Below are 18,103 nucleotides of genomic sequence, written 5' to 3' on the forward strand. Positions count from 1 at the left end.
TCTATGACCGCGCACAGTGCCTTTTCACGGAGTCTGGCCGGGTGCAGGGCTTCAGCCTTCAAGGGACGCACCCACATGACAGGGACAACCCTGGTGACAGAACCACTAATGTGCTCGTGACAGCAGTGCTTTAACGAGCAAAGGAGGTGGAAAAAACACTGGAGTCACCACTGCCAACCAACAAGTGTAGCATCAGTGTGTGTTCGTGTGTGTGTGTATGCGCGCGTGCGTGCGTGCGTGTGTGTGTGTGTGTGTGTGTGTGTGTGTGTGTGTGTACACCTACGTCCTCTGGAAGTGCAGCCCAGTGCTCTCACTGCTGAGCACCTGTCTAGCGACAGCATAATTATGTTACTGTGTGTTGGACACGATTGGTCTATAAATGTAAGATATACACTTCCCCAAAACACCAATTTAGTTGAGACAGAAGCCGTCTAAGTACAAAAGCCCATAGAACCTGGGCTAAGTGTAGCAGCCTTAGCGGGAAGAAGAGAGGTTTCTAAATCACTGAGGAAAGAGGCAAGGGCAGTGGGGGCCTTAGAAACACCCTCAGCACTCTGTCACCGGCTTTCCTCTCTCTCCATCTGCCTGTCTTCACTTTGAGCATTTTGATGGCCTTCTGTCCAGCCACACCCAACTTTGTCCTTTGGTTTTGCCTTTCTTCCCAAAGCCTCCTGCAAGCTCCTCCCACCTGCTTACATCCACACAGCAAGAATGAGGGGCGGAGCTGTCAGGTCTTCAGATGCTCTTGAACTTACACAAAAATGAGGCTTACTATATCTTTATTAAGGTCACAGTAAAAGGAAACATTTCATACAAAACACCAGGGGAAAAAATCACTTTAAAAATTCTATAAATAGTTAAAACTAAGTTGGGAGGTAGACAGTCACACAGCTTCTACCACAGATAAGACAGCTTCAGGGTGTCTGTAGAGAGACAGGGAGGCCATAGGCTACAGGTGCAGCACCAATAAGATACTTGAGCCGAGGAGCCTGGCGGGCCTGGCTGACGTAGTAGAGGAGGGGGGCCCCCGGGCCTGCTCCTAGCCAGCCCTGCAGCAAAGCCTCTGTGTACCGGTCAATGTCACGGTCAGTCACATCCCAGAGATTGCCTACAAACAAGGGGCTGGGAAGAAAACGACAAATACAGAGTAAGGGCTCTGAAACAGAAACACAGAAAACACATTAGTGACAGACGTGTAAAGAAGCTTGAAGCCATGAGGAGTTCCCTTGGCTAACAGTTCGGGGATGGGGGCCAAGAGCTTAATGCCCCAGGGCAGGTCTCATTCTCACCAGCCAGCCATGATGTACTTGAGCACGATACCAGCTCCCTCCAGGTTTCCATGCACAGCGAGGGCTGCACTGCTACAGCCGAACAGCAGGGCCACTGCGCGGCAGCTCAGCCGCAGGACAGCCTGCCCATCGAGGAAGCGGGCCCCGGCTCCATGCCCTGCGTAGCTAAGGCAGAGGAAGCGAGGTAAGCATCGAGTCCTCATTTCCAGGCCCTAAAATGTCAAATCAACCCACAGTGATGCCCTCTTCCGGATGCCCTCCCCCTGCTTCCCGGCCCCAGACACTCACATATATAAGTCTCGCTCTGTCAGGGCAGCCTGCACCTGGGCAAGGCTCGGCACTTCCCCAACCACTCCTTTCCAGCCAGCTTCACTGCAAGAAAAGCCGGAAGTCAGAGGAAAAGGGAACAGCAGCAGAAATGAGAAGCAACCATTGGTTCCAGAGCAAGAGCCCACATACCACCCCTGCATCGGATCTCTACCCTTCCCCACCCTACTTTATGCCCCCGTCTCCAGACCTGCTAAAACTGGCTCGAAATCTCTCCTCTGTGCTTGACAGGTTACTGTGAGGGTTTAGGACATAGAAGGTATTCCGTGGATCCACACCTTGGTTCAGCACTGACGAGGCCCCAGCCTGAGTGAGGGGCACGCACTGTCAGTTAGGGTCTTGGTCTGTCCAGGAGGCCCAGCCCCCGGAGTACTCCAAGCTCCACTCATAACCGACCATCTTCCCAGGGCTCTAGCCTTCTTTCCTTAGGCTTTACCCCATTTCCAATCATTCCCAGGCCCCAGGCCCCCTTTCCGCACCTCTTTGGTGATAGAATAGCTGAGTAGGAAGTGGAAGGAGGGCAGCCGGGTGACAGGCCGTGCTCGGAGGCTGGGCATGCTTTCCCATGGCAGCTTCTGCAGGTCCTAGGAAAAAAGCATTCCAAGGTTACTATCCCCAGCCGCATAAATGCAGATGTCTGAAGGGGCTAGGGATGAGCTCGTGCTCACTGCCCTCTGGACTGCTCAGCGTCCCAGCTCTTTACCTTGTCTAGCACCAGCACAAGATGCTGACTGGCAGAGGCCTCCTGGCTCTGTACCCGTCCAACTGCCTCACTCAGGAGCACTCGGGCACGCTCTGGCTGGGCTGGGCACAGCCCATATGCCAAGGCCTGAACATCCTGGCTGGTGAGGGTTCTGGCACCACTAAGAATAACCTACAGGAGAACAATGTTTAGTGGGGTGGGTGCCACAATCCCCAACTCCACCACTGGCTGGTAGAAAAGAACCATTGCCGCACATTCCCCTTCCATTTCCCGAACTCACTTTTAGAAGAGTCGAGTCAGGATATTCCCAGCCACATTCCTGCAGCAACTCTTGTAAGCGGGAGGCCTCCTGCGCAGTGCCAGGGTCTGCACTGGACGGCAGCAGCAGACCCCGCCAGCAGCCAAGCACATGCTCCTCTAGGGAGGTGATGAGTTCCTAGACAGGAAATGGAATTCGGAAACAGGAATTTCTGTCAGTCGTACAAAGTCCTTAAGGTCTTTTCATTTTCTGAGACCCTCAAAAAGTAAAGACATAGCTGGGCGGCGGTGACGCACACCTTTAACCCCAGCACTCGGGAGGCAGAGGCAGGTGGATCTCTGAGTTCAAAGCCAGCCTGGTCTACAGAGCGATTTCCAGGACAGCCCGGGCTACACAGAGGAACCCGGACTCAGAAAAAAGATACCCCCCTTCCCCCCTGTGCTTTTCTGTGACAGGCCTGAGCCTCCCCACCCCGGAGCACACACCTCCATCCTCTGATCTAGTGCCAGCCTCCCCGTCCACCATGCTCGTTTCTCAGTGCAGCTGCTGTTTTCTTTCTGGTCCTTCTGGATGGCATCAAACTCTTTCAGTACAGAGCTTAGTGGGAACTGTGGGAGATGAAGAGCTTTTGAGATTTGCTTCCAAGTGACTGTCACCTGTCCCTTAGGCACAGAATTCAGGGACCAAGGCCCGTTGTTTGGCAAAATCTAGTCCTTGGCACTAGAACCCTACCTTGTTTTGGCCAGTGGGGATCTTCACAGTAACTGGGGGGTTGTCTTTTTCCAATCGGGTCAACAGGAGAGTGTTGCTCAAGGTTCCAGGCTGGAGGGTAGCCAGGGCCAACACACAGACAGTCACCCCTAACACACACAGAAGACACACCCAGAATCAGCAGACTTTCAGGAGGCACTTGCAGCCCTGCCTTCTACAGAGTACCTCAAGACAACCCCAAGAAGTCTTCCCTGGTTAATGGAGTTCAAGGTGAGCTCTCTTGCCCCTACAGCTCCTGGAACAGGCAGCTGGTACTTCTTTGTATCCCTCACAGAAATTAACAAAGGCTACACTCAGAGTAAGTACTCATACCACGTTAGTACATTTCATTTTAATGTCAGAAGACTCCAGACATCTCAACACACACCCGAATTTCAGAGTATGTCTGGTGTGAGGAAAAAAAAAACAATATACGAATTACAGGACATGACAAACAGGTGTGGTGGTACATGCCTAAAAATCTCAGCATCCAGCCGGGCAGTGGTAGCCCAAACCTTTAATCCCAGCACTTGGGAGGCAGAGGTAGTTGGAACTCTGTGAGTTTGAGGCCAGCCTGGTCTACAGAGTGAGTTCCAGGACAGCCAGAGCTACACAGAGAAACCCTGTCTCAAAAACAAAAAACAAAACACCTCAGCACCCAGAAGGCTAAGGAAGGAGGATTTTGAGCTTGAGGCTTGGGTTACACAGTAAGATCCTGTCTCAGAGGGAAGGAATAAAAAGATAAGACGTGAGGAGCACCAATCCAGGTAAACTAACCAATTCCTTAAGCTCCTCTACCGAGTTCAACTACACGTGTGAGAGAACAGGAGACCCAGCTAGAAGCAGACCGTACCACTGGGGATCAGAGCCAGGCACTCCCGAAAACTGTCCTTCTCTGCCTGGGGGAAGGAGCCAGACCCCAAAGCCTTGAAGGAAAAGAGGCGCTGGATGCGGGCCAGGGGCACATCTCCGGGCCTCTCCTTTAGGTTCAGCCCCTGTAGATGCTCTGCCAGACCAGGTGATCCTTGCTGCTTCTGGGCTTTGCTGCAGGCAACACACAGGAATGAGTCCCTCTTCAAACAAGTCGGGACCCTTACCCGGCAGTTTGCCCAGCATAGCCTCGACGGCACTCACCTGAGCTGTCGGTGCAGATGGGTGAGCAGCTGGTGACGGCAAGTGATGGAGACAGACTCAGCAACAAGGAATGCAGTGGCACAGGGATCCCGGTGACCCAGGCACAAAGCCAAGAATCGGCAGAGGTGGGCGTAGAGCCCACTTGGAGGGCAGTGACTGACACCTCGGAAAGCGATGCTCAGTGAGTCGGAGATGGAATCCAGGGTAGGAAGATCTAGAAAAAAGTCAACATCATTGCTGAAGATGGACCCCCTCTTTCTTTCTTTCTTTTTTTTTGTTTTTGTTTTGTTTTTCAAGACAGGATTTCTCTGTGTAGTTTTGGAGCCTGTCCTGAATCTCACTTTGTAGACCAGGCTGGCCTGGAACTCAGAGATCTGCCTGCCTCTGCCTCCCGAGTGCTGGGATTAAAGGTGTGTCCACCACTTCCCGGCTCCTATTTCTTAACGAATGGGACCTTCTAAGGAGCCCCTGTGCCACCTCCCAGAGATAAGAGCAGCTGCTGTGCCAGAGGCGTCACTCCATCCCTTCCTCCCAAAGCCCCACTTCACAGTGAAGGAGACAAAAGCTCAGAGAGATTAAGGTTCTTGCACAAAATGCAGAATTCAACCAGGCTCAGAGACTGCTGGACCCAGGAAGCCAGAACCACAGACCAGGAAGATGTGAACTGCTGAACCTGTAATTCCAGAACTTTAGAGACTGAGGCTCAGTATTCCCAAGTTCTAGGCCAGCTGGGGCCACAATGACATTCTGTCTCAAAAATGAGAGGGAAGCCGGGTGGTGGTGGCGCACGCCTTTAATCCCAGCACTCGGGAGGCAGAGGCAGGTGGATCTCTGTGAGTTCGAGGCCAGCCTGGTCTACAAAGTGAGATCCAGGAAAGGCACAGAGAAACCCTGTCTCGAAAAACCAAAAACAAAAAAAGAGAGGGGGGGGGGGAGCCTGGATGGTGGTATGCTGGTGTATGATTGATTATATTCCTGGCATTTGGTAGGTAGAGACAAGTGGATCAGGCAGGAATCATCCTTGGCTACATAGAAAAATGCATAGACTACATGAAACCTTGTCTCAAAATATAAAATTAAATAAAAGCAAAACAACTGAGCCTTTAATCCCAATACTTGGGAGGCAAAGGCAAGCGGATCTCTGAGTGTGAAGACAACCTGGTCTACAGAGTAAATTTCAGGTCTACACGGAGAGACTCTGTCTGAAAAAAGATAAGACAGGCTGGGGAGATGGTTCAGTTGTTACAAGTGTCTCTTGTGCGGGCATGAGGGGCTGTGTTTGGATATTCAGTAACCATTTAAAGAGCCAGCGAGGCACAGTGGCATGCACCTGTAACCCAGTGCTGAGGAGGCAGAAACACATGGACCCCAGGGACCTGCAGCCAGATAACTAATCAGTGAGCTCCAGGTTCAAAAACTAAGATGGAGAAAGCAACTAAGGAAGACACCAGACGTCAACCTCTGGCCCTCACACACAAATACACACATGTGTGAACACACAAGTGTGCCCACACATACATGAACACACACATATATGCAGTATACCCATATGTGTATGAACACACACACACACACACACACACACACACACACACACACACACATTCTCTCTCTCCCTCTCATACACACGAAGCTGAATATGATGGTGTACACCTGTAATCCTAGAAGTCAGCCTGGGCTACATAGACTATGTCTCAAGAAAAAATTTTTTAAAAGTTTGTCTCCCAAAAAGGACAGGTGATACCAAGAGTCCTGCCTGCTCAGCCCTCCCCAGGTAACCCAACCTCAGTGGTCAGTATACTCACCAATGGGTACAGGGACCGAGAGGGGCGGGAGCCAAGAGCTAGGGTCACTATCGGCCTCCTTGTCAGGGTACAGGACAGGCGGTTCTGCCTTGCAGGAGTCCCGTCTCAGCACCTCACACTCTCCTATGGGCAGGCCAGGGCCTGCAGCTGATGCCTTCTCACCTAGGGAGAGAACACGACTTCACAATGCTCCCTCCTCCTGCCCTAGCCCTGCCTTCCTCTTCTACATTTCCCCGAGCAGAGGGCCTCTCTTCCTGGGCCTTGGTGCTATTATTTCTTGATAATAATATCCCAGGAACACCCAACACACACTACAGAACCCAGGCCTCTGCTTCTCGTCCTTGTAGTCCTACCTGAGGCTGCGTCCTCCCCATCGGAACCCCTTAGAATTTCAAAGCTCATTTCCAGCTGGGTGTCCGTTAGTTCCTCTTCAGGGATAGTTCTCATGACCTCGGGTCCCAGGCGAGCCCGGGCACAGAGGCCCGTCTCTGGACTCTCTTCTTCACAGTGTCTTGATGCCACCTTCTTGGCACGACGACCCCTGCCACTGAGACTGGGGTGTCCAGGGGCACCACCTGTGGCAACCAGTGCATCTGCCTTCGAGCTGGGGTCCTTCCGACTCTGGCTGCGGCCCCGGGAAGCAGTCCCTCTTCTCTTCGGTTGCTCTACAAGTTGTGCTTCAGCTGAGACAAGGTCTTCCAGGTCACTGTCATCACTGAAGTTCACCTGTGACAGAGGGAGAGGGAGAAATGAGGCCGAGAGTCTCGACAGTACCCCCGACAGCAGGGGGCACTGTGGAGGGAGGCACTGACAAGTCTGATGACTCCAGAGCCGACCTCCCTCATTGTACTTGCCACTCTCAAATTCTGTGGTAACTCAGAAGATAGAGGAAGGATGGCAAGGGAAAGGGACCAGAGAGAATGAAGATGCATGGACATCCGCACACAGATCAACACTCCACTTGGCTATGGGGAGTGCTCTTCGAGGACCATGCACCACAATCCCGACTTACCTTGAGGCGCGTCTGGGCCCTCCTCCGCACCCTGGGGGCCAAGGGGACCTCAGGCTTGCTTTTTGTAGGATGGACTTCTTCAAATATGGTGAAAGGCACACGAGGGCCAGCCTGCCTAGCCCGGCCTGGGGGCTTAGGGGTACAGGGTGGCCCATCCTCTTCCAGACCTTTCTGAGAGATGTTATGCAGGGGTGAGGGAGCAGAGGCTGTCTGCCGACGCCCTCGTCCAGAGCATTTCTGTCTCCGCATCTTAGAGGGTTCTAAGACGGTGGGGCTTTTTACTAATGGTGGCTGCCAGCCCCAGGCGCCTGCAAAAAGCTGGGAAGTACAGCAGCTGAAGCTGGCCAGCTTTGCAAGGGCCTGGACCAGGAGCAGGCTGGCTCGCCACAACTCCAAGTGTTGTATCCGTGTGGCCACAAACTTCAGCCCTGATGCCAGGACCTTTCCCAAGCTCTTTTCCGATGTCTGGTTCAGGCACTGCAGTGCCAAGTGTGTGTACACTTGAGCCATGAGCTCATCGAAGAGGCCTGGGACACAAGAGGGGGGTGTCCTGAGTTTCAGTGACGCCTGAAGGTTGTGTGTGAAGCGCTTGGTGGCTGCAGGGCAACCCTTCAGCACAGCCTGCAGGAGATCCAGACCCTGGGCTTTGTGACCCAGGGCCAGCTTCGCTCCCGCAGTGACCAGCACCCAGCGCAGACAGACTGCCGAGAGGACGGGACAGGCGCACAGCATGCAGTCACAGGTGGGGGAGTGGGACAGGAAGCCGGGGCTGGGCGGGGGCTTGGTTTTCAGGACTGGGGAGGAGTTTGTAGAGGGCTGAACAGGGCCTGGTTCTTTGAGCACGGTGGCCACCAGCTCCAGGGCGGGGCCCCTGAGGAAGGGCTCCTCCTCTGGTAGCTGTGGGGAACAGGGGACTTGAGTTTGCTGCTGCTTCCCTTTCTTCGTGTGAACCTTCTTCAGACTTGAGTCTGCGTGCTGGGTCACCCCAAACTCTACGGAGAGAGAAGATCAAAAACTACAAAACTGAGGAATGGTCCCAAGAACTCGTTCTGTAGGCCAGGCTGGCCTCGAACTCACAGAGATCCACCTGCCTCTGCTTTCCAAGTGCTGGGAATAAAGGTGTGCCACCACCACCCCGCAGGGAAATTCTTTTACAGAAAAAAAAATCCTAGTATTTCCTTTTCATTCCAACAAGGGACCAACAGTCCACTCTACACCCCACAACTGTAGCTCAAGTTCTGGGTTTGGGGAGGTGCACATGAGGTATTTAATATTTAACAGAGGTAAAAATATTTGGGACAAGCTGGGGATCATGGCACACCCCTTTAATTTCCACACCCCAAATAATCGTTGTGTGTGTGTGGACAGGAGCATGACGCAGATGCGTGTGCAAGTCTGAGGACAACTTTTAGGAATCATTTATCCTCTCACTATGTGGGTCCCAGGGACTGAATTCAAACTGTCAGTCTTGATGGAAAACATCCTTATCCACCGAGCCATCTTGTCAGCCCTAAAATAATTACTTTGTTTGGTTGTTTTTTTGAGACAGGGTCACATTACAGGACTTGGTTGGCCTGGAGTTCATAGAGCTCCAGAGTGGTGGAATTAAAGGCACGTGCCACCAACCCAGCCCTTTAAAAGAAAAGCCAAAATGCAGCAGTGTGTACTGGCACACACCTTCAGTCTTAGTACTGGGGAGACAGAGGCAGGTAGGTGTACCTTCTTGAATTTAAAGCCAGCCTGACTTGCCCGATTTACATAGTGAGTTCGGGACAGCCAGGACGACACAGTAAGACCCTCTCTCAAAATAGATAGATAGATAGACAGACAGACAGACAGACAGATCAAAAAAAAAAAAATAAGCCAAAGGCATTCGGCAGCACTGAAAACCAGCCAAGAAGAGTTGGGCCTGTGCATTCTCTCTGGAGGAAGTCCACTAATGTTCTTAGTACCAGCTACCTGTCGGATTCAGAATGCAGCCAGACCTTTACATATACGGACATGTTGTAATATGGATTCTCCCCACTGAGCTTGGGGGGAACCTGGGGGCTCACCTGTGGAAGACTCAAGCAGGAACAGAACCTGCTGCAGGTCCGACTGACACAGGTCAATGTCACCTCGGGCCAGCTCCAGCTCACCCTTCAGCACAAGGAACAGGGCACACCTTGTGAGAGAGAACCGGTTCACAGGCTGTTTGCTGAAGACTCTCCTCGAACCTGCCCGGCCCAGCCCTTGCCATCTTTGCCCGTGTCCCCACACTCATTCACAGCCTCTCTTGGGGCCTCTGCACAGCCTCATCCCAAAGCACCTTCAGGTACATTTCCCAACTGCTTTCCTCACCAAGCTCCCTTGGGCATAGACGCTTAGGAAAGGCAGTATACGAGTTGTCCTGTACAGACTTGTCAGGCCTATCAGCTTCTAATCTGGATTGGCCATGGGATGCCTTCTCCCACCCATCTCTCTAGATGTAACACGGAACGTCTGCAGTCACTGGGGATCCACACTCAGGAGCACATGGCAGGAGCTAGAATCCTCTCACTTACTGGTGAGGTATCTGCAGCTTGGTTGTAAGTTTCAGGGCCTCCAAGCAAAAGGCCTTGGCTTCACTCACATTCCCCAGGCGGCCCAGGCGGCCCACCAGCTTCTCCGAGCAGCTCAGCACCTCTGTGAGAACCTGCCACTTTTGCACCAGATTTTCACCTGTAGTGAAGGAGAGACAAGACTCCAATACAGGCCACAGACGGACAGCTGCTCTGGAGACAAAACACCCAGCCCATCATATCTAGTGCGTCCAATCCCACAGGGTCCTGCTCTTCTCTTCACTCACCGTAGTCCAGAAAGGGCGACTCCAAAGCTGCTTTCTGAATTGAGAGGACATCACCACCCATAAGCAGGATGACGATGCTTCGGAGGAGCTTGTGGGCATCTATGAGTGCTGTCTCCGGGGTCTGCCAGCCTGGGGAGAGCGGAAAAAGACGACTGGGGCAGCATGCCTAATACCTTCAACTGAGAGCAAACACAGCCGGCCGGTGGTGGTGCAGCCTTTAATCCCAGCGCTTGGGAGCCACAGGCAGGAGGATCTCTGTGAGTCTGAGGCTATCCCAGTCCACAAATCAACAGAACTGTCACACAGAGAAACCCTGCCTGTGTAACAAAAGGGGGGGAAATAGTTAACAAACATAAGGCACTCTTTTCCTTCTGCACCTTAGGCAGACAGAGCTGATCAATCACAGAACTCTTCCCCCCTGAGGTCCCTTGGGGGTGTGAGAGTTCCTTTTAATTTAATATTGCAAGCAGCTACTGATTAAATGATTAGACGCAGCAGGTGAAGTGAAACCCATTTGCTACCACAGGCGTAGGTGGGTTCCAGATAGGCTGTTTCACTTGCTGGACAGCCTGGGCAGAAGGCTGCGAGGAGCAGACAGCGGACAAACCAGCACCACCACCCAAGAGAGCCAACCGCCCCTCTCACCTTGATCCCAGAGCTGCTCCCGCAGGACACTTGAGAGAATGTTCGATGAGAGGCCAAGGTACAAAGCCAGGATTTGGAGGGCCTGGACACGGAGCAAGTACCAAGCCTTGGATGACTTCTGGAGGGCAGGATCCCGAAGGACAGAAAGTAGTAGAGAAACACCCTCAGTCACCTGGGAGAGACAAAAAGCCAGAGGAGAAGAGTCGCACACAGAGGACGGTGGTGGCACACGCCTTTAATCCCAGCGCTCGGGAGGCAGAGGCGGGAGGATCTGTGAGTTTGAGTCCAGCAACAACGGCCACCCCCCCCCCGCCCCCCCTAAAAAAAAACATAAAAGAAAAAAACTAGAAAAACCAGTTTGATCAGAATAAGAGATGAAAAAGACACAGCTAGTTTGGAGCAAAGCTGAGATGTTTTGGAACCCTAGATTTTCTGACCAGAGTTCCCGTGCTTCCTCACACCCACACCACTGTTTCCTCTTCCCTTTTGAGAAAGTCTTGTTATGCAGGCCAGGCGACTTCAAATTCTAGTTCCCCAGCCGCAGCCTTGAGTGTTGGGACTACAGGGGTGATTACCATATCAGGCTGTCCTCCTCAGTTCCTAAATCCCTTTATGTATTATTTTTCCACTGCAGAAACTGGCAGAGAAAGAAATTAGTCTCTACTACCAGGTGAGGCAGTTTTGACTGCTTTCAGGGTCCTGAACATTCTGTCGAGCTGCAGAAAAATTTCAGAGGCCAAATAACATGAAAATCCTAAAAGTTTCCTGAGGTCCAGAGCCTTCGGGAATTGGGAGAGTGGGAAGGGAACCAGGATGTAGGTTAGCGCAGAGCCCGGGTACAGCATGCGGAAGGCCTGTCAACCCAGAGCGCCACAAAACAAAAGAACAAAAAATGGGGCTGGGAGCCGGGTGGCGGTGGCGTCTTTAATCCCAGCACTCGGGAGGCAGAGCCAGGCAGATCTCTGTGAGTTCGAGGCCAGCCTGGTCTACAGAGTGAGATCCAGAAGAGGCACCAAAACTACACGGAGAAGCCCTGTCTTGAAAAACCAAAAAAGAAGAAAAGGAGGGGGGGCTGGGGAGTTGGCTCGTGGATAAAGACTGCCATGCAAGCATCAAGCTTGAAGACCAAAGCTCAGGTTGCCAGAAGCCATGCAACTACTGACGGCCACAACCACCTTAGTAATTCTAGCACTTGAAAGGCAAAGGCAGCGGATCCCTAGGGCAAGCCAGCTCACTATACTAGTTATACAGGCAAGCTCTGGGTTCAACCGGGTTCCTGTCTGTAGATAAGGTGGGCAGGGGAAATTACCTTCTGACGGGCCCAGCAGAGTTGACTTCGAAGCAGAGCACAGGTCAGGGAAAGGAGCTGGTATGTGTCAGTCGTCTGGTCCAGACCCTTCAGGCCTGCTTCTGCCTCTTCCAGGTGTAACTAAAGAATCAGACAGAGGACGCCAGCCTCGTGCTAGTCAGACTCTTCAGATTAAAATGGAGTGGAGCATTTGCAAGCAAGGGATTGAATATTGTGTTATCTCAAACACCACAATCTACATAAAGCTATTCATGTGATCCTTAGAACACTTTCAGTCAGTCTCTCTTTCTCTCTCTCTCTCTCTCTCTCTCTCTCTCTCTCTCACACACACACACACACACACACACACACACACACACACAACTACCTAAAGAGCAATAGAGAAAGACGCTCAGTCACCTGGGAAAAACAAAAACCAGAGAAAAGTCACGTAAGCTTGAGCTGCCCCTGTAGGTCTGCAGTCTGCAATCCAAATCTCTGCCTTTAAGAATGAAGAAAAAAAAAAAAGAGCCGGGTGGTGGTGGTGCACACCTTTCATCCCAGCACTGGGGAGGCAGAGGCAGGCCAATCTCTGAGTTCGAGGCCAGCCTGGTCTACAGTGCGAGATCCAGGACAGCCAGGGCTACACAGAGAAACACTGTCTGGAAAAACAAACAAACCAAAAAAAAAAAAAAAAAAAAAAAAAGAGGGGGGGAGGGCACAGGCTGCTCTTCCAGAGGTCCTGAGTTCAGTTCCCAGAAACCTCACAGCAGCTCACAACCATCTGTAATAGGATCTGATGCCCTCTTCTGGCATGCGGGTATACATGCAGAACATTCTCGACTTTTAGGAAAGTGTGTTATAAAGTCAGGATAGCATCATTCGGGTTATGAGAAGTCATGGGAGTCTTTTAGGAGGGACACAGATGATCAGATCTGTGCCAAGTGGCAGAAACCAAAGATGAGATTAAAAAGGGAAAAACTGGGTTTCAGCATAGTAGCAAAGCATTTATCTAGTGTGCCTGAGGCCCAGGGTTCAACCACCAGCATTGCCAAGAAAAATAAGAGGGAGCAGGGAGGGGGCGGCAGTGTACCCCTTTGATCCTAGCAAAGGCCGGCCTGGTCTACAGTGCATTCCAGGACAGCCAGAGCTACACAGGGAAACCTTGTCTCAAAAAAAAAAAAAAAAAAAAGAGGGCGTTGGGGTGTGGGGGGAAACTGAAAGCCAATTCAGAAGTATGACAGATGCACACAAGTAATAAAGCATCAAATAAATCAAGAGAAGTGGGTGGGAAATGGGACAGATCTGCAGACAGGCAGGAAAGGAGTCTCCAGTTCCCATGTTCCATTGCGCTACAGCCAAATGTGGGGTAGAAAGCTGCCTCTTTTCCTCTTTCCTACCCCATCTTCTCAAGGAAGGACGAGCCTTTAAAGCCACTCCCCAGCCCCACACTCAAGCCGGCACTCACCTGGGCGTAGCTGGGACAGCCGAGGCTCAAGAGCTGTTGGGTAAGCTGGCAGGAAGTGCTGACGGCCTTTGCATGGTCCTGTAGTCTCTTAGAGACAGTCTGAAGGAGCAGGAGGGTCTCCAGAGCCTGCAGGGGCTGGGCACCCAGAGCAGCATGTTGACCCTGCTCTCTGTGAGAGCCTGTATTTCCCTTACCCATCCTCACCCCGGCCAGGCCTCTGAAACTTTGGTGTTCATACATACTCAGAATCTATCAGCCACACTCAGACTTATAAACCACCCTGCCCTCTCTCTCTATTTCTTTGTTTGGGGACAGGGTCTCATATAACCCAGATGGTCCTCACACTTGCGTTGGGGGTAGGGGAGCAGCACACACCTTGAATCTCAGCACTCAGGCCCTGACCCCCATGCACCGCCCGCCCCCAATGCTAAGCCCACAGCCCCTCCTGTTTCTAAGCACAGCCACGGTGGCTCTGCTAACAACCCAGCTCAGGAAGCTAAGACAGAACCACAGCTGTGAGCTAGAGGCCAGTCTGGACTACACAGCCAGACCATATAAAAAAAAATTCAAAAATAATGGTGGTGACACCCTTAATCTCAGCCTTCAGGAGACAGAGGCAGGTAGATTTGAATCTAAGGGCAGCTTGCTCTACATTGGGAGTTCCAGGCAAGCAATAGCCTGACAGTGCGACCCTGTTTCCAAAATAAGTGAATAAATAGAAAAATAAAAACTAAATAAAGAGGGAATGTCGTTCAGTTAGTAGACTGCTTGCCTAGTACGTACACAAAGTTCGCAGATTGATCCCCAGCACCACAGAAATTAAATTTAAAAAGCCTAGAAGTCAGTCACCACTGGCAAAGGTTGCTCGGCACCCCAGGCACTGTGCCAAGAGGTTTCCACGCATCAGCTCATTTAATTTGCATAGTAATTCTATCTCAATTGTACTGAGCAGGAAACTAAGATTCAGAAAGATTAGGTTCCTGTAAGTGTTCACGAGGCAGAGCCAAGACTCAGATCTCGGTCTGAGCTAGTGTTTCGACCTCCTTCTCCTGGAAATAAGGCTAAAGAGACACAGTAACAAAAGCGGGTCATTTTGTTCTTTGGTGGTAACTGGGGGTTTGACCCAGACCCCGAACATACTCAGCCAGTGCTCTACCCGAGCCTCTTCCCAGCCCTTTAATTCTGCAAACAGGACGTCATCGCAGTTTTAAGGCTGGAACCAACCCCGCCTTCCTGCCTGAGCTTCCCAGGTAGCTGGGAGTGCACGTGTGCTCCACCACCCCCACTCCGGCTTTCCTCTTATGGTTCTGAAGGTGGGGCAAGGCCAAGGAAGAGCACTGGTCTGTGAAACCCCTTACAGTTTACGTAAGGACCAAGTCGGCAGGCTGGCGAGATAGCTCAGCAGATAAAGGCCCCTGTCACCAGGCTTCATAACTGAAGTTAGATATCAGGACCCACGAGGAAGGAGGGAACTGACTCCCACTCGTTGTCCTCTGACTGCCACGCTCACATCCACACACATTCAATAAATAGTTTCTCAAAGTGGGCCTCATATGGTCACACAGGCCCATAACCCAGAGGTAGAAGCAGGGAAACTGCAAGTTTTACCCTGGCCTAGGTTCCACAATGAGATTTTTTGTAAAAATAATTTATTCTTATTTTATGTGCATTGGTGTTTTGCCAAATGTATGTATGTGTGAGGGTGATGGATCCCCTGGAACTAGAATTATAGACAGTTGTGAGTGTGAGCTGCCATGTGCGTACTGGGAATTGAACCTGGGTCCTCTGAAAGAGCAGTCAGTGCTCCTAATCTCTGAGCCATCTCTCCAGCCTCCACAGTGAGATCTTGTCTCAAATAAAAGAAAATGCAGCTGGAAGCCAGGAGGTGGTGGCGCACGCCTTTAATCCCAGCACTTGGGAGGCAGAGGCAGGCAGACCTTTGTGAGTTCGAGGCCAGCCTGGTCTACAGAGCGAGATCCAGGAAAGGTGCAAAGCTACACAGAGAAACTCTGTCAAAAAAAAAAAAAAAAAAAAGAAAAGAAAAGAAAAGAAAATGTGGCTGGAGAGATGGAGAGATGGTTCAGTGGTTAAGAGCACTGACCTCTCTTGCAGAGGCCTGGGATTTGACTGGCAGCACCTACAAAGCCGCTCACAGCCATCTGTATCTTCAGTTCTAGGGGATCTAACACATTCTTCTGACCTCAGCAGACCTTGGGCATGCATGTGCCGCACATACATACATGCCGGCAAAACATTCATGCACATATTTTTTTTTTTAAGAGGGAGGAAGCAGGACCTAATGGCACAGCTATGGGAAGCTGAGGCAGAAGGACAGGAAGTTCAAAACCTGCCTAAACTACAGAGCTAGTTCAGAGACAGCAAAGACAACATAAGATCCTCTGAGATTTTTTTAAAAACTATTTTATGTATATGAGTTTTTGCTTGCATATAAGTGCACCACGTGCCTACAGTGCCCACAGAGACCATAAGAGGGCATCAGATCATTTGGATCTAGAGCTACAGGTGGTGAGTTTTAGAACAGCCAGGGCTACAGAGAAACCTCTCAAAAAAATAAAGGGGGGGGGGTGTGTGTCTGCTTGAGAGACTGCTCAGCAGCTAAGAGCGCTGGTTACTCTTCTAGAAGACCCAGGTTCATTTCCCAACACCCACACTACAGTTCATTCACCATCTGTAACTCCAGTTCCAGAGGATCCATACCCTCTCCTGATCACTGTGGATACCAGGCGTGGGGCACAGACATACATGCAAAGCACTCATGTACATAAAAGTAAAAATAAATAAATAAATAAATAAATAAATAAATAAATAAAAGAAAGGATCTGGCATGGTGTCACATCCTTTAGTCCCAGCACTCAGGGGACAGATAGGATTGTCTCTGTGGGTTCAAGTCCAGCTTGATACAGACATACAAATCTCTTTCTTTAAATAAAGGGCTGGGCATATAACATGGTGGTACCAGAGTCAAACCCTGATACCAGGGGGGAAAAAAAGGTAAAATCATACTTAAGTACTTTTTGAGTATAAAGGTCTCAAAATATCTAGTAATTCTTTTTTAGAAAGTTTTATTTTCCCCCTGAGACAGGGTTTCTCTGTGTAGTTTTGGTGCCTGTCCTGGAACTCTCTCTGTAGACCCAGGCTGGCCTTGAACTCACAGAGATCTGCCTGGCTCTGTCCCACCCCCACCCCCCACCCCAGCGCTGGGATTAAAGGGGTGCGGTACCACCGCGGGCACCATCTCAATTCTTAAGGCTAACATTTGAGTTCTCCATTTACACAAAACATCTTCCATGTGTCATCGTGTTGAATGTTAACAATGCCACGAGGTAAAACTATTGTTTCCCACTTTTGTGGCACTGGGGACTGTATCCAGGACTCTGCACTGCTGGACAAATAACCACTTAAAAAGGATATCACCAGGGCAGTGGTGGCGCACACCTTAATCCCAGCACTCGGGAGGCAGAGCCAGGCGGATCTCTGTGAGTTCGAGGCCAGCCTGTTCTACAGAGAGAGATCCAGGACAGGCACCAAAACTACACAGAGAAAAACCCTGTCTCAAAAAACCAAAAATAAAATAAAAATAAAAATAAAAAGAGGATATCATCATATAATGCAAGCTGGTCTATAACACATAATCCTCCTGCCTCAGCCTCACAAGTGCTAGCATAAGAAGCATTCTTTTCTGCATGGCTTCTCAGCAGGTGCACAGGTCTAAGGTGAGGGAGCTCAGTTTCTGGGTTAACCCTGTGACATGGACTCCATCACTGCCCCGTTACCTTGGCCACCAGCTGATAGAGGGCGGAGAGGGTCTGCAGGGAAGCTGCAGTCTGCTGGAGACACCTCACGGCCGGGGCGGGCTCCTTTGTGAGCACTTCCTTCCACAGGGCCAGGGCTTGGTCCAGGCATTTGGACTGGGCTGGAAATCAGAAGGTGACACTTTCCCCACCTGCCCATCTGGACAGAACTTGGCTTCCTCTATGACATGCTCTGGCCTCTGCGCCAGCTCTTCCTCACTCTCCCACATCCCCGCACAAGCCTGGCCCCTTTCACACTAAGCAGTATCCGCTATCCACACCATGTTTACTGCCCTCACCCGAATCGGCAGCCAGGTTGAAGGCAATGTTACTGTACAGAAAACGATCTTCTTGAAGTTTATCTTCATAGTTCAGGTCATTAACTTCAAATTCCTCCATGTTAGTAGGGGCCTGGGCTCTCCGATCCCGTTCAATACCCTGGTTGGGAAAGAAGAGAGACTGAAACAAAAACCAGGATTGGCACCAGCTCAGTGGTAGCAGCCCAGGAAAAAAAAATCGACTGATCCATGCCCAGTAACACAAGCTCAGGTCCACTTACTTCCTGCATTTTGGCCTCCAAGGTACAGATGTAGAGCCATAACAAGGCCTGCGCTTTATCGTCCAGAAGGCAATCCTGCTCCTGTGCCTCAGGCCTCACAGACTCCAGAAGCTGCAGGGCTTCCTGGATAGCATCCAAGGCAGAGCTGGAGAGAAGATGCACTTAAGTGGGACCCACTATCAGTGCCAGCCACAGCACCCGGGGAAAGGCCCATCACAGACACTG

At 51.1% G+C, this 18,103-nt stretch overlaps 1 protein-coding gene across 4 annotated transcripts in view; it reads right to left on the bottom strand.

Moving 5' to 3' along the window:
* Positions 1-762: 762 nt before the first annotated feature.
* Espl1 (extra spindle pole bodies like 1, separase) overlaps positions 763-18,103 on the bottom strand; it is a 34,663-nt gene continuing 17,322 nt past the window's right edge. For all 4 annotated transcript variants that reach the window (XM_037197328.1, XM_028874479.2, XM_037197327.1 and 1 more), the window contains exons 9-31: positions 17,879-18,023; positions 17,619-17,757; positions 17,302-17,441; positions 13,508-13,642; positions 12,061-12,180; positions 10,752-10,923; positions 10,107-10,235; positions 9,823-9,979; positions 9,334-9,443; positions 7,280-8,271; positions 6,621-6,993; positions 6,268-6,429; positions 4,463-4,676; positions 4,182-4,372; positions 3,311-3,438; positions 3,064-3,186; positions 2,600-2,755; positions 2,320-2,490; positions 2,096-2,200; positions 1,807-1,922; positions 1,578-1,661; positions 1,290-1,454; positions 763-1,122 (exon numbers count right to left, since the gene is read on the bottom strand). In XM_037197328.1, the coding sequence (XP_037053223.1) occupies positions 915-1,122; positions 1,290-1,454; positions 1,578-1,661; positions 1,807-1,922; positions 2,096-2,200; positions 2,320-2,490; positions 2,600-2,755; positions 3,064-3,186; positions 3,311-3,438; positions 4,182-4,372; positions 4,463-4,676; positions 6,268-6,429; positions 6,621-6,993; positions 7,280-8,271; positions 9,334-9,443; positions 9,823-9,979; positions 10,107-10,235; positions 10,752-10,923; positions 12,061-12,180; positions 13,508-13,642; positions 17,302-17,441; positions 17,619-17,757; positions 17,879-18,023 (4,435 nt within the window). In that variant the 3' untranslated portion in view covers positions 763-914. The remainder of the gene's footprint in view (positions 1,123-1,289; positions 1,455-1,577; positions 1,662-1,806; positions 1,923-2,095; positions 2,201-2,319; positions 2,491-2,599; positions 2,756-3,063; positions 3,187-3,310; positions 3,439-4,181; positions 4,373-4,462; positions 4,677-6,267; positions 6,430-6,620; positions 6,994-7,279; positions 8,272-9,333; positions 9,444-9,822; positions 9,980-10,106; positions 10,236-10,751; positions 10,924-12,060; positions 12,181-13,507; positions 13,643-17,301; positions 17,442-17,618; positions 17,758-17,878; positions 18,024-18,103) is intronic.

The sequence above is a fragment of the Peromyscus leucopus genome, chromosome 20 (genome assembly GCF_004664715.2).
Source record: "Peromyscus leucopus breed LL Stock chromosome 20, UCI_PerLeu_2.1, whole genome shotgun sequence".
Classification (NCBI taxonomy): domain Eukaryota; kingdom Metazoa; phylum Chordata; class Mammalia; order Rodentia; family Cricetidae; genus Peromyscus; species Peromyscus leucopus.